Source organism: Salmo trutta, chromosome 20 (genome assembly GCF_901001165.1).
Source record: "Salmo trutta chromosome 20, fSalTru1.1, whole genome shotgun sequence".
Taxonomy (NCBI): domain Eukaryota; kingdom Metazoa; phylum Chordata; class Actinopteri; order Salmoniformes; family Salmonidae; genus Salmo; species Salmo trutta.
In genome coordinates, this window is record NC_042976.1 from 33,368,556 (window position 1) to 33,382,855 (window position 14,300).

Sequence of the window (14,300 nt, forward strand, 5' to 3'; positions counted from 1 at the left end):
AATGCAATGTTTACCTACGGGCCTTTCTCCACGATGCAGAGAGAGAAAATAACACGTAATAATAAAAGTAATCATAAATACACAGTGAGTAACGATAACTTGGTTATATACGCAGGGTACCAGTACCGAGTCCATGCTGAATAAAGTTACTTGGCAGCAGGATACATAATAAACAGTAGCAGCAGCGTATGTTATGAGTAGAAAAAGTTAGTGCAAAAAGGGTCAATGCCGATAATGAGGGAAGCTATTTGGTTAACTATTTAACTTTTACTAAACTAACTATTTAGCAGTATTATGACTTGGGGAGTAGAAGATGTTCAGGGTCCTGACGGTTCCAGACTTGCATCGGTACCACTTGCCGTGCAATAGCAGAAAGAATAGTCTATCATTTGGATGGCTGGAGTCTTTGAAAATGTATAGGGCCTTCTGACATCGCCTGGTATAGAGGTCCTGGATGGCAGGGAACTCGACCCTAGTGATGTACTAGACCGTACGCAGTATCCTCTGTAGCGCCTTGCAGTCGGATGCCAAGTTGTTGCCATACCAAGCGGTGATGCAGCCAGTCAATATGTTCTCCATGGCGCAGCTTTAGAACTTGTTGAGGATCAGAGGGCCCATGCCAAATCTTTTCAGCTTCCTGAGGGGGAATAGGCATTGTCATGTCCTCTTCTTTACTGTGTTGGTGTGTGTGTTGTGGACCATTCTAGATCCTTAGTGATGTGGACATAGAGGAACTTGAAGCTCTCGACCCTCTCCACTACAGCCTCATCGATGTGAATGGGGGCGTGCTCGGCCCTCCATTTCCTGTAGTCCACAACCAGGTCCTTTGTCTTGCTGACGTTGAGTGAGAGGTTGTTGTCCTGGCACGACACTGTCAGGTCTCTGACTTCCTCCAAATAGGCTGTCTCATTTGTTGTTGGTTATCCGGCCTAGCACTGTTGTGTCATCAGTAAACTTAATGATAGTGTTGGAGTCTTGCGTGGCCATGCAGTGGTGGGTGAACAGGGAGTACAGGAGGGGACTAAGCACACACCCCTGAGGTGCCCCTGTGTTGAGGGTCATCGCATCTCCCTGACCAAGGGCCTTCTCCCCCGATTGCTCAGTTTGGCCGGGCGGCCAGCTCTAGGAAGAGTCTTGGTGGTTCCAAACTTCTTCCATTTAAGAATGATGGAGGCCATTGTGTTGTTGGGGACCGTCAATGCTGCAGATCTTTTTTGGTACCCTTCCCCAGATCTGTGCCTCGACACAATCCTGTCTTGGAGCTCTACGGACAATTCCTTCGACCTCGTGGCTTTGTTTTTGCTCTGACATGCACTGTCAACTGTGGGACCTTATATAGACAGGTGTCTGCCTTTCCAAATCATGTCCAATCAATTGAATTTACTACAGGTGGACTCCAATAAAGTTGTAAAAACATCTCAAGGATGATCAATGGAAACAGGATGCACCTGAGCTCAATTTTGAGTCTCATAGGAAAGGATCTGTATACTTATGTACATAAGTAATAAGTAAAACATTTGCTAAAGAAATTCTAAAAAACTGTTTTTGCTTTGTCATTATGTGGTATTGTGATGTCATTATGTGGTATTGTGATGTCATTATGGGGTATTGTGTGTAGATGGATGAGGATTTTTTAATTAGAAAAAGGCTGTAACGTAACAAAATGTGTAAAAAGGGAAGGGGTCTGAATACTTTCCGAATGCACTGTATACCCAACACATCCACTCATTTTACCACATCCACTTTTTACCTGGCATAGTTCACCACTATAGTACCTTTGATCTTCATGCCTAATATAAAGATCTTTGGTTGTGTCCAAATGCGCTATATGATTCAAAGTAAAATGTTGGATCCAACAACCCAACCCTGCAGCGCCAGGCCAAATGGATCCTGTTGTGTCTTGGACCATCTAAAAAGCATCACAGTGAACAGAATGATGTGAAGTCATCATCCAATTAGAAACATATGGCTGTGAATGATAATTTCCTTTGTATGATTTTTATTGAACGTTGAATGGTTATGATTATCACCGTTGTGAGGAAAAAGTCAAAGATTGTAATATGAATCAATGATTTGAAGGGTTATGAAAATACCATATGTGCCTTATTGTCTCCACCTGGAAACATTCCAACCCAAGAATTCCTGGAGGGGCTAAAATTAATTCTATATTTGATGATGACATGTGCGCGTGATGTTTCTGTTATTAGAACTGCAGCAATGTGTGTGTGTATGTGTGTGTGTGTGATCATGGCTGCTTGCATTGCCAAACAGCTCATTCATATGCCACTTTTAGGGCAGCCATAAGAACATTGTTAGCGTCAGTGTGACAAGCATTATGTTGCTCCTCTGTCTTGCTGTCAATTCAATCCCCACATAATTATACCCCCAGGTTCACGGCATGGAACTGTGTGCGTGTGCTGATGAAGGAGACACACAGAGAGGAGACAACCAGTGAGGGACAGATCAATCTCTAGAAACAAAGGAAGAGTGTTTTATTATGTTCATGTGTGAAGCAGCCAGTGGTGCTGTCAGCGGAGAGCTGCATTAAAAAGTCCTCAGACCAGTAAATTGTATGATTTCATAGGGGAGGGTACAGTTTGAGGCCATAGCAAAGAACAAAGGCATTTCAGAGGAGTGAGTGTGTGTGTGTGTGTGTGTGTGTGTGTGTGTGTGTGTGTGTGTGTGCCTGTGTGTGTGTGTGTGTGTGTGTGTGTGTGCGCCTGTGTGTTTGTGTCCATTCCACTCTATTCCAAAATGTAACCCTCCCCCATACCGTAACCTGCTAGATACAATGGTTGACTCCTGATAAATTCAATGGTTTGGGACTGTCTTAAATGCACTAAAGAGGAACATGCACATATCCAGAGTAAGTAAGTCAAAATGATGTTTTTCAATTGTGACTGGTGAGCAGCACAAGCCGTACAAGTTTCCTTTCTCAAAGTATCTAACCCCTTGTATTGAAATTACATCATTAGTAAAGTAGTAATACTTACTGATAACAAAACATGTCAGTAATCATAAACTCTGGCATGATAATAATATTAATAGTTTCAACATCAACAACAACCATATTGTCAGTTGCACAGAGTATTTAACATAAGCATTGACAGACCATTTCCCTTTAGAGAGCGTATGCAACTCCACAAAATGGCTTCCCATCAACAGAATGTCCCTCCGGATACTCCACTCTGCTGCCTCTCTGCTGCCAGTCATTTTGTAAGAGTCTATCCTCTGAGAGTCATGTTTTACACAGATAGATGAAAGGCTGGGTTTGAGTGTGCTAAATGTTTATGGTCTGGCTAGGAGACAGGGCTCCGGTGCAGTTAAAAACAGTTAATACACATACAGCATATATTGTAGGATACATGGCCTGTTCTGTCTCATGCTGCTTTTAAAGGCCCAGTGCAGTCAAAATTGAGTTTTTCCTGTGTTTCATATCATATTGTACAACAGCTGTTGAAACTAACACTGTAGAAGTGTGGAAAAAATGTTATCGGTGTTATTTCCTGATAGTTACTGGTTGAAAATACAATCTACACGGAAGCTTATCAGCAGGTTTGCATGGATAGGAGTTTGGGCTTTCCATGGTGACATCCCCATTGGTTAATAGACCAACAACAAAGAAAGTTCAAAACCTCTCTGCCAATAACAGTTTCCCCCTCCACACTCAGACCACCCTCAGACAGTCCTAGCAAAATTCTATCTTGAGAAATAGTTTTTTGCTAAAAAGCTATTTTTGACCATTTTAATGTAAATCTGTTACAGTAAGGTACTTAATTGTTAACCTAAAAATGATTTGAGATTAATATAAAAATGGCTGATTTGGGCCTTTAATGTTTGTTGTTGTGTTGTTGGGCACTGGTGGGTTTTTATGACGTTGGCACCATATGTTTATTGATGCCTGTAATGATGGGTGACTGGTGAGAGAGTGTGTGTAGTAAGAGAGGGGATGTGTGTGTGGATGTGAGTGTGTGCATTTGTGTTGTTTTTGCCTGTAATGAGTGGTGAGAGGTTGGCTGAAACCCAAAAGCAGTTAGTTGTTTAGGTTCTAAATGTAGGGGAGGGAATGGAGGCTTGTATGGGATCCAGGGGAATCACATCACACAGCAGAAATGACTCCTTCAGGGAACCTTGAGGAAGTGATTGTTCTGCTTGTTCTAGACCCACAGAATTTGGGATCAGGGTTCCTAATGGGTGTTAGGTTGGGGACTGAGACACTGGAAGAGGAACAGGAACTCAGGTCTCAGAGTCTTGCAGTTGAATCCAGACTGACAGGTAGTGAATTTAGAATTTAAAAAAAGCAGTTTGACAAAGAGTCACGAGAATTAAGGTTCTCGTGACTGACTTCTCAGTCAGGCCTAGAAACACAATTAGAACCATGAAATTGTAAATGGGGTTCCTCAATGGTTCTTAACTCCCCTTCCCCTCCCCAATATCCCTGTTCCAATAGTCCAGGGCTCCTCTCCTTGTACATTTATGGTCAGATAGCAGTTGGGGCGCTGAAGTCATTATCGCCAACAGGCATAATGGTTCTATATGCGTCCATGGGTTGGGCCTAGACTCACGGGTTTTAGAGTTCGATAGGGTACTAAGGGTTCCACTACTTGCAGATGAAGGCCAGCGGAGAAGTTAGGGCGCTTGAATCATCATACAGGGACAAAAACACTGTCTTGTTCCATTGGTCAGGTCTAGACTCATGGGTTCTACAAAGGTGTGGGTTCTTCAAATTCTCGAGTTCTAGGATTCCACTCCTTACAGCTGCAGACTCACAGGGGTAGAAACTCTCAAAGAGCCAGTTCTAGCGTTTCTAGAGTTCTAAAGTGTTGTAAAATGTTATTTTCTCTGCTCAGCTGCACTCCTCACAGTTGCAGGCAAGGATGTAGCGGTAGGTGGCGGTGATGCGTGTTCCTCCGGCACAGCGGAGCCTCACAGCCTTCAGCTTGGAGGTGTGGGGCCTGCAGCAGAAACAAGTGCTCTTAAAGGGCTGCTTCAACACCGAACTGAAGGAGATAAGAGGGTCGGAGCGGGACGTGTGGCTGCAGTGGCCCTCACACCGAGCCAGCAACACCATCTGGATAGGAGGAGAGGAGAGGGGAGGAGGAGAGGAAAGGGGAAGATGAGAGGGGAGAAATCATACACTTAAAGGGAGTTTAGAAAACAATAAAGTTATGTTATCCTGTTCAAGGAGCTGATGTCTATATACTATAGTTCGTGTCACAGTCAGGCTTTGTATTCTCTACTGTAATCTGTAGTTTAACTCCCAGTCTGTGGCCTTGCGCCTGCTGTGATAGGAGTCAGGCTGGTCAATCCCACTGTTAGCACTGAAAGCTCAGGGTTAGTCACACGCACATGCACGCACACATACACACACACACACACACACACACACACACACACACACACACACACACACACACACACACACACACACACACACACACACACACACACACACACACACACACCACACGCACGTTAATCACATGAGTAACCTCGCCTGAGACTAGCATTAGCTCCCTGAGCTCTCAGCAGGCTAACAGCAGTGACACAAACACACAGTATCATAGCCCTAATGAGTGATCTTGTTAATTACTAATGATTCCGGGCTCCATCCTTTCTGTGTGTTGGTCTGTCAGAAGAACACCACGCTACAGAACATGGCTGACCCTTTTCTTTGTGTTCTACTGATCCTCATCTAGAGGTGATGGCCTGCCTGTGATGTGACCACTTTCCATTGCGCGCACACACACACGCACACACACACACGCACACACACACACAAACATACACAAACGCACATGCACACCCTCTGATGCCTCAACAGTGAATCATCACTCAAACACACTTACCAGTACAAACACACATACACACACACACACATTGCTGTCGTGTCCGCAAGTGGACTCCTGTGTCATGTTCCCTGTCAGCTGCCTCGTGTCGCCACCGATGTCACCCTCTCTTACAATAGCTCATCTGGGGATAGGGGAAATGGATATCTTTCTGTCTCTCATTCTCTCTCTCTGTTTCTCTCTCTCTGTTTCTCTCTCTCTGGATATAGCCTGTCTGGGGATAGGGGATATGACACACACACACTTTCCGGCGACGACTGCAAGGGAGTTAGCAGCCACTTTAGGAACGTGTCCTCATTACAATAGCTGAGGACTAGACTGTGAGCTATCAGCTAGGAAGAGTTTCAGGTATTTTCACAGAGAGAGGTTGGAAGGCTTTGTGTGTGTGTGGAGGGGGGAGAAGTGGGGAGAATGGGCAGAGGAGGATGGAGATTCAGAAGACCATGGCAAGTTGACAGCTGGGCAGCAGATCAAGGCTCCTTCCCCTTGCAAAAACCTTCCCCCTTCCCAATCAAACTTACAGATACACATGCACCTACTTAGGCACTGTTGCATACAGTGCATTCGGAAAGTATTCAGACCCCTTTCTATTTTCCACATTTTGTTATGTTACAGCCTTATTCTAAAACGGATTCACTTAATTTTTGTCCTCGTCAATCTACACACAATACTCTGTAATGACAAAGCAAAAACATGTTTTTAGAAATGTTTGCAAATTTATAAAAAATTTAAAACAGAAATACCTTATTTACAGAAGTATTCAGACCCTTCGCTATGAGACTCGAAATTGAGCTCAGGTGCATCCTGTTTCCATTGATCATCCTTGAGATGTTTCTACAACTTGATTGGAGTCCAACTGTGGCAAATTCAATTGATTGGACCTGTTTTGGAAAGGCACACACCTGTCTATATAAGGTCCCACAGTTGACAGTTCATGTCAGAGCAAAAACCAAGTCATGAGGTGGAAGGAATTGTCCATAGACTTCCGAGACAGGATTGTGTTGCTGCACAGATCTGGGGAAGGGTACCAAAACATTTCTGCAGCAGTGAAGGTCCCCAAGAACACAGTGGTCTCCATCATTCTTCAATGGAAGAAGTTTGGAACCGCAAGACTCTTCCTAAAGCTGGCCGCCCGGCCAAACTGAGCAATCGGGGGAGAAGGCCCTTGGTCAGGGAGGTGACCAAGAACCTGATGGTCACTCTGAGAGAGCTCCAGAGTTCCTCTGTGGAGATGGGAGTCTAGTCAGGATTGAGGGAAAGATGAACGGAGCAAAGTACAGAGAAATCCTTGATGAAAACCTGCTCCAGAGCGCTCAGGACCTCAGACTGGGGTGAAGGTTCACCTTCCAACAGGACAACGACCCTAAGCACACAGCCAAGACAACACAGAAGAGTCTTCGGAACAAGTCTCTGAATGTCCTTGAGTGGCCCAGCCACTCAAGGACATGAACCCGATCGACTTGAACCCGATCGAACATCTCTGAAGAGAACTGAAAATAGCTGTGCAGCGACGCTCCCCATCCAACCTGACAAAACTTGAGAGGATCTGCAGAGAGGAATGGGAGAAACTCCCAAAATATAGGTGTGCCAAGCTTGTAGCGTCATACCCAAGAAGACTCGAGGCTGTAATCGCTGCCAAAGGTGCTTCAACAAAGTACTGAGTAAAGGGTCTGAATACCTATATAAATGTGATATTTCCGTTTTTTAATTTGAATACATTTGCAAAAATTCCAAAAAACCTGGTTTTGCTTTGTCATTATGGTGTATTGTGTGTACATTGATTGAAAAAAAAACATTTTAATCAATTTTAGAATAAGGCTGTAACGTAAGATGTGGAAAAAGTCAAGGGGTCTGAATACTTTCCGAATGCACTGTATATGTGGGACAGAGAGGTCCTCCTCCACAAACAGTCCCCTAGAAACCCCTGTGTCACTCTGGGCCCGGCCCTAAGCCCAACAAGGGATCACTTACACTCATTAACACTCCTTTACAGCAGGAACTATCACTCACTCCTCACTACAGATCCTCAGTGTCAAACCATGGACTGCATGTTGTATAGTCCACATGCCTTATACCTCAGAATAGGAGCAGAAAACTCCATCATATGTCACTCAGCGCCTGTTTGCCACACTCTTTTCCTCGCTTCTCTCTGTCTCCCTTACTCATTTTTCTCTTTCCCTCTCCACCCCTCTTCTTTCAATCTTTCTATTATTTGTTTCATTTAGACCTCTCTCTCACCTCTCTCTTTGTCCCTGTCTCCCTCTCTCTCTTTCTGTCTCTCTCTCCCTTCTCTCTGTCTCTATCTCCCCCCTCTCTCTTTGTGTCTGCCTTCCCCCATCACCCTCTGAATTTCAATTCAATTCAAAGGGATTTACTGGCGTGGGAAACATATGTTTACATTGCCAAAGCAAGTGAAATAGACAATAAACAAAAGTTAAATAACCAATCAGAAAGTAAACATTACACAAAAATGTTTCAAAAGAATTGAGACATTTCAAATATTATGAGCTTGTCAATGAGCTTGACACCTTGAAAAGCTAATTTCCTGATGATGGCTCGCTGCTCTTCGTACTTGGCAACTTCAACCTCCCGACTTCTGCCTTCAATTCATTTCTAACCAACTCTCTCTTTCCCCTCCTTGCCCCTTTTGACCTCACCCTTTCCCGGTCCCCTCCCACCCACAAGGCAGGCAATACTCTTGACCTCATCTTTACTAGAGGCTGTTCGCCTACTTATCTCACTGTAACCCCCCTCTAGGTCTCTGATCACTACTTTGTTTCCTTTTATGTCTCCATTTCCTCCAACCCTAACCACTCAGCCTCTACCCAGATGGTCAGGTGCCGTCGCAATCTTTGCTCTCTCTCTCCTACACTACTCTCTCCTCTTCTACCCTATCATCTCTGCCTTCTGCTAAATCCTTCTCCCTCCTGTCTCCTGATTCTGTCTCTTCAACCCTACTCTCCACCCTTTCCACATGCTATGACTTACACTGTCTCATTTCTTCCCGGCAAGATCGGCCCTCCCATCCTGATCCGTGGCTGAGTGTCTAAGCAGAAATGGAGGAAAACAAAACTTCCGGAGGACCTATCATCCTTCCACTCCCTCCTCTCTACCTTCTCTTCCTTTGTATCCGCTGCTAAAGCCAATTTCTATCACTCATACCAGTTACTCTCATAACTGGTATCCCCCAGGGCTCGGTTCTAGGCCCTCTCCTCTTCTCTCTATACACCAAGTCACTCGGCTCCGTCATATCCTCATATGGTCTCTCTTATCATTGCTATGCAGATGACACTCAACTACTTTTCTCATTCCCCCTTCTCACACCCAGATGTCGACACACATCTCTGCGAGATAGCTCAGCTTGGATGTTGGCCCCAGACCTCACAGTTATAGAGGGCATTAGGTTATTGTCCCATTTTGTGAATTCTTGGTTGGTGAGTGGACCCGAGACCTCACAGTTATAGAGGGCAATGGATTCTATAACTGATTCAAGTATTTCTAGCCAGATTCTAATTGGGATGTTGAATGTTATGTTCCTTTTGATGGCGTAGAAAGCCCTTCTTGCCTTGTCTCTCAGATCGTTCACAGCTTTGGGGAAGTTACCTGTGGTGCTGAACATTGCTGCGGGAACTTGCTTCCATTCAGCCACAAGAGTATTAGTGAGGTCGGGCATTGATGTTGTGCGATTAGGCCTGGCAGGCAGTCGGCGTTCTAATTCATCCCAAAGATGTTCGATGGGGTTGCGGTCAAGTTCTTCCACACCAATCTCGACAAACCATTTCTGTATGGACCTCACTTTGTGAACGGGGGCATTGTCATTCTGAAACAGGAAAGGACCTTCCCCAAACTGTTGCCACAAAGTTGGAAGCACAGAATCATCTACAGTGTCATTGTATGCTGTAGCATTAAGATTTCCCTTCACTGGAACTAAGGGGCCCGAACCATGAAAAACAGCCCCAGACCATTATTCCTCCTTCACCAAACTTTACAGTTGGCACTATGCATTCGGGCATCCGCCAAACCCAGATTCGTCCAACGGACTGCCAGATGGTGAAGCATGATTGACATATTACCTCAATTACCTCGACACCGGTGCCCCCACACATTAGCTCTGTACCGGTAACCCCTGAATATAGCAACGATATTGGTATTTAATGCTTCTCTTTAATTATTTGTTATTCTTATCTCTTACTTTTTTGCGGGGTATTTTCTTAACTGCATTGTTGGTTAAGGGCTTGTAAGTTAACATTTCACTGTAAGGTCTACTACACCTGTTGTATTCGGCGCACGTGACTAATACAATTTGATTTGATTAGCTCTTCGTGTTGTTGTTTTCTGTTTTCTGGAAATGTGGGGGTTTGATGGGGAAGCTGAAAGGTCAAATATACTGTTTAGGCTTTCTACTGCCAAGTTTACACCTTCACTATTGCAGTGAAACATTTTGTCCAGGGAGTTGTCTAAAAGGGATTGGATATTTTGTTGCCAAAATGTTTTTTGGTAGGTTTCTACACTACTTTCCTTTCATCTATAGCATTTCTTAATAGTCTGCAGTTTGTTGGGCTTTGATGCCTCTTGGTTGAGTGTTGCTCTTTTCAAGTAGACTGTGATTTTGCTGTGATCTTATAAAGGTGTCAGTGGGCTGATTATGAACACTCTGAGAGACTGGGTTGAGGTCGGTGATAAAGTAATCTACAGTACCACTGCATTGGGATGAGTTGTAGGAGTCCCATAGGAGTCCCCTCGAAGTCTACCATTGACGATGTACAGACCCAGCGTGCAACAGAGCTGTAGGAGTTGTGACCAATTTTTTGGGTCTGTTTTGTCGTAGTTGTGTCTAGGGGGGCATATTTGGGAGGGAATGCTGTCACCTCCAGGTAGGTGCTTGTCCCCCTGTGAGGATGTCTGGTTCTTGTCCAGTTCTGGCATGTGCCTGGCGCTGCTGTGGTCTGGATGTAGGTCTGTTACGTCTGTGTGAGGTGCTGGGACTGCGGTTGAGGGCCATGTCTTTCAGGGTCCTGGCAAAAGTAGGGACTGCTGCTTTGTAGAGGTGGACCTGGTCTTAAAGGCTGTTCAGGTCCAGGGTAGAGTGGTGGTCCAGGGTGGAGTGGTGGTCCAGGGTGGAGTGGTGGTCCAGGTAAGCATTTGGTTTTGAGGTATTTTTTCGTGGTAGCAGTGTGGAGATAACCACTTGTGCATTGAGGAAAGTGGAATAAACTTTTTCAATCTCTCCCTTGAGTGCTGTGGCCACCCTTTCCTGCTGTAGCCACCCTTTCCTGCTGTAGCCACCCCTTCCTGCTGTAGCCACCCTTTCCTGCTGTAGCCACCCTTTCCTGCTGTGGTCACCCTTTCCTGCAGTGGTCACCTTTTCCTGCTGTGGTCACCCTTTCCTGCAGTGGTCACACTTTCCTGCTGTAGCCACCCTTTCCTGCAGTGGTCACCCTTTCCTGCTGTGGCCACCCTTTCCTGCTGTGGTCACCCTTTCCTGCAGTGGTCACACTTTCCTGCTGTAGCCACCCTTTCCTGCAGTGGTCACCCTTTCCTGCTGTGGCCACCCTTTCCTGCAGCGGTCACCCTTTCCTGCAGTGGTCACCCTTTCCTGCTGTGGCCACCCTTTCCTGCTGTGGTCACCCTTTCCTGCAGCGGTCACCCTTTCCTGCAGTGGTCACCCCTTCCTGCTGTAGCCACCCTTTCCTGCTGTGGTCACCCTTTCCTGCAGTGGTCACCCTTTCCTGCTGTGGTCACCCTTTCCTGCTGTGGTCACCCTTTCCTGCAGCGGTCACCCTTTCCTGCAGTGGTCACCCTTTCCTGCTGTGGCCACCCTTTCCTGCTGTGGTCACCCTTTCCTGCAGCGGTCACCCTTTCCTGCAGTGGTCACCCCTTCCTGCTGTAGCCACCCTTTCCTGCTGTGGTCACCCTTTCCTGCAGTGGTCACCCTTTCCTGCTGTGGTCACCCTTTCCTGCAGTGGTCACCCTTTCCTGCTGTGGCCACCCTTTCCTGCTGTGGTCACCCTTTCCTGCAGCGGTCACCCTTTCCTGCAGTGGTCACCCTTTCCTGCTGTGGCCACCCTTTCCTGCTGTGGTCACCCTTTCCTGCAGCGGTCACCCTTTCCTGCAGTGGTCACCCCTTCCTGCTGTAGCCACCCTTTCCTGCTGTGGTCACCCTTTCCTGCAGTGGTCACCCTTTCCTGCTGTGGTCACCCTTTCCTGCAGCGGTCACCCTTTTCTGCTGTGGTCACCCTTTCCTGCTGTGGTCACCCTTTCCTGCTGTGGCCACCCTTTCCTGCTGTGGTCACCCTTTCCTGCAGCGGTCACCCTTTCCTGCAGTGGTCACCCTTTCCTGCTGTGGTCACCCTTTCCTGCTGTGCTCTCAGGTTGTTTGTGCTTGCCTGGTCTGGTCTAGGTGAGTGCTAAATGCTTCTGTTTTTGTGAGGTGTTATATGTGGGGCACACTGCAGACATTTGCTATTCTCTCTTTGGGGGCTCATTTTAATTTTGGCCTAGGTGAGGGACTCACACAGAGAGACTGCACTTATTGAACAGACTGCATTTATCTACCTCTGCCAGGGTTCAGAGAGAGAGAGAGAGAGAGAGAGAGAGAGAGAGAGAGAGAGAGAGAGAGAGAGAGAGAGAGAGAGAGAGAGAGAGAGAGAGAGAGAGAGAGAGAGAGAGAGAGAGAGAGAGAGAGAGAGAGAGAGAGAGAGAGAGAGAGAGAGAGAGAGAGATTGATATTTGCACATTGTTACAACACTGTATATAGACATAATATGACATTTGAAATGTCTTTATTCTTTTTTAACTTCTGTTACTTTTGTTTATTATCCACTTGCTTAGGCAATGTTAACATATGTTTCCCATGCCAATAAAGCCCTTAAATTGAAATTTAATTGAGAGAGAGAGAGAGAAATACATAGACAGTGAAAGAGATAAATACATAGACAGTGAACAATAAATGAGAGAGAGAGAGGGAAAGACCTACTCGTTAGAGAGAGCAGACAGACTTTTGGCTGTGTTTTCCCTGTCTGTAGTCCCAGGGGTCTGGTTTGGAGGTTTGAAGCAGATTTCTGTTCTGATATTTATCATGTAAAACATCCTGTAAAAGCTCTGGATTGGCGCTGTTATCTTAAACAGCTTGTTAGCAGGAACACTGGGGATGAATGACAGGATTGGCTTACAGTGTGTGTATACGCGTGTGTGTGTGTGTGTGCGCCCACATGTGTGTTTTGACTTACAGGGAGATCTGACCTCCTTTATCATTATGTATCTGCTAGTGTATCCTTGTCTGTGTGTGAGAGAGCGTGTGTGTGCACATGCTAGTGTGTTTGTGTGCACATTCAGCCGGCTTACCTTGGAGTTACACTTGTAGATGGGGTGTGTGATGGTCTCTACGAAGTGATGCCTCATACAGCGGTCTGGGTCTGTGTCTCCCAGGTGTGTGCTGTGTCCGTTCTCTGCCTTACTGCTGCTGGCATGCACTACCACCAACAGGGGGAAGAAAACCAGCAACAGCACCAGCCCTGAGGAGGGAGAGAGGGGGGCAGGGGGCCGCATACTTGGGCCAGGGAGGGCTGGGGTGGGTGGGACAGGAGTTAGGGGGTAGTGGGGTAAAGTCCAAGAGCCACGGAGGAACTTTAGAGGGACACCCTCTGTCTTTCTCTCTGTCCAATTTTTTTCTTCTTCTGTTTGTCTGTTTGTCTCTCTTCTCACTGGGAGTGACTTTTCTTTCTTTTTTTCTGTCTCTTTCTTGTTCTCTTTACTGACGTGAAAAAGTGAGGCTTTCCCTTGTCCTCTCTCTAATGGAATTGGTGTGGAGCTCCTAGCCCTGGCCCAATGTGCTGCTGAAGTTTGGTCTGTGGGTCCTCACACCGGTCCTCACACTGGACCTCTCCATATTGCCTGTCTGGATCTGGGGATAGAGGGAAATAATAAAGGGAGGGTAGACGGGTCAACTCTATTCTTTAAAGCACCTTACATATTTCACCTCTAATCGAGGAGTGATTTAGACCTGGGACACCAGCTGAGTGGAATCCCTGACTGATCAGTGGTATGAATCAATCTATTAACTGAGGAGAGAGAAAATCCTAAGAGCTCTGGGCCTTGAGTTATGCTATGAAGATGCCCACGTTGCACTTTTCCTTGGCTCCTCATAGACTACGCAGGGGATGCATTGTTTCCAAACATTTGTGATTTGATTTATACAAATGTTACAGCAGCTATTTAAGTTTGGTTGCGGGATATGGTTGGATCTGAATTGATTTCACAGCTATTTGTGTTTTCAAATCCTTTCTAGTCTTTGAAGAAATTCATATTGCTTCGTTGTTGTTGTTGTTGTAATATTGCCCGTTCTAATATGGCATTTCCACTACGCATTCGACGTTACAGCCTTATTCTAAAATTGATTCAACTGTTTTTTTTCCCTCATCAATATTCACACAATACACCATAATGACAAAG

General features: G+C 45.9%; 1 protein-coding gene across 1 annotated transcript in view; it reads right to left on the reverse strand.

The window, feature by feature from the left end:
• Positions 1–2,457: 2,457 nt before the first annotated feature.
• ndp (norrin cystine knot growth factor NDP) overlaps positions 2,458–14,300 on the reverse strand; it is a 23,089-nt gene continuing 11,246 nt past the window's right edge. Inside the window, exons 2-3 of the mRNA XM_029703001.1 lie at positions 13,194–13,752; positions 2,458–5,071 (exon numbers count right to left, since the gene is read on the reverse strand). Of these exons, the coding sequence (XP_029558861.1) occupies positions 4,847–5,071; positions 13,194–13,397 (429 nt within the window). The 5' untranslated portion in view covers positions 13,398–13,752 and the 3' untranslated portion in view covers positions 2,458–4,846. The remainder of the gene's footprint in view (positions 5,072–13,193; positions 13,753–14,300) is intronic.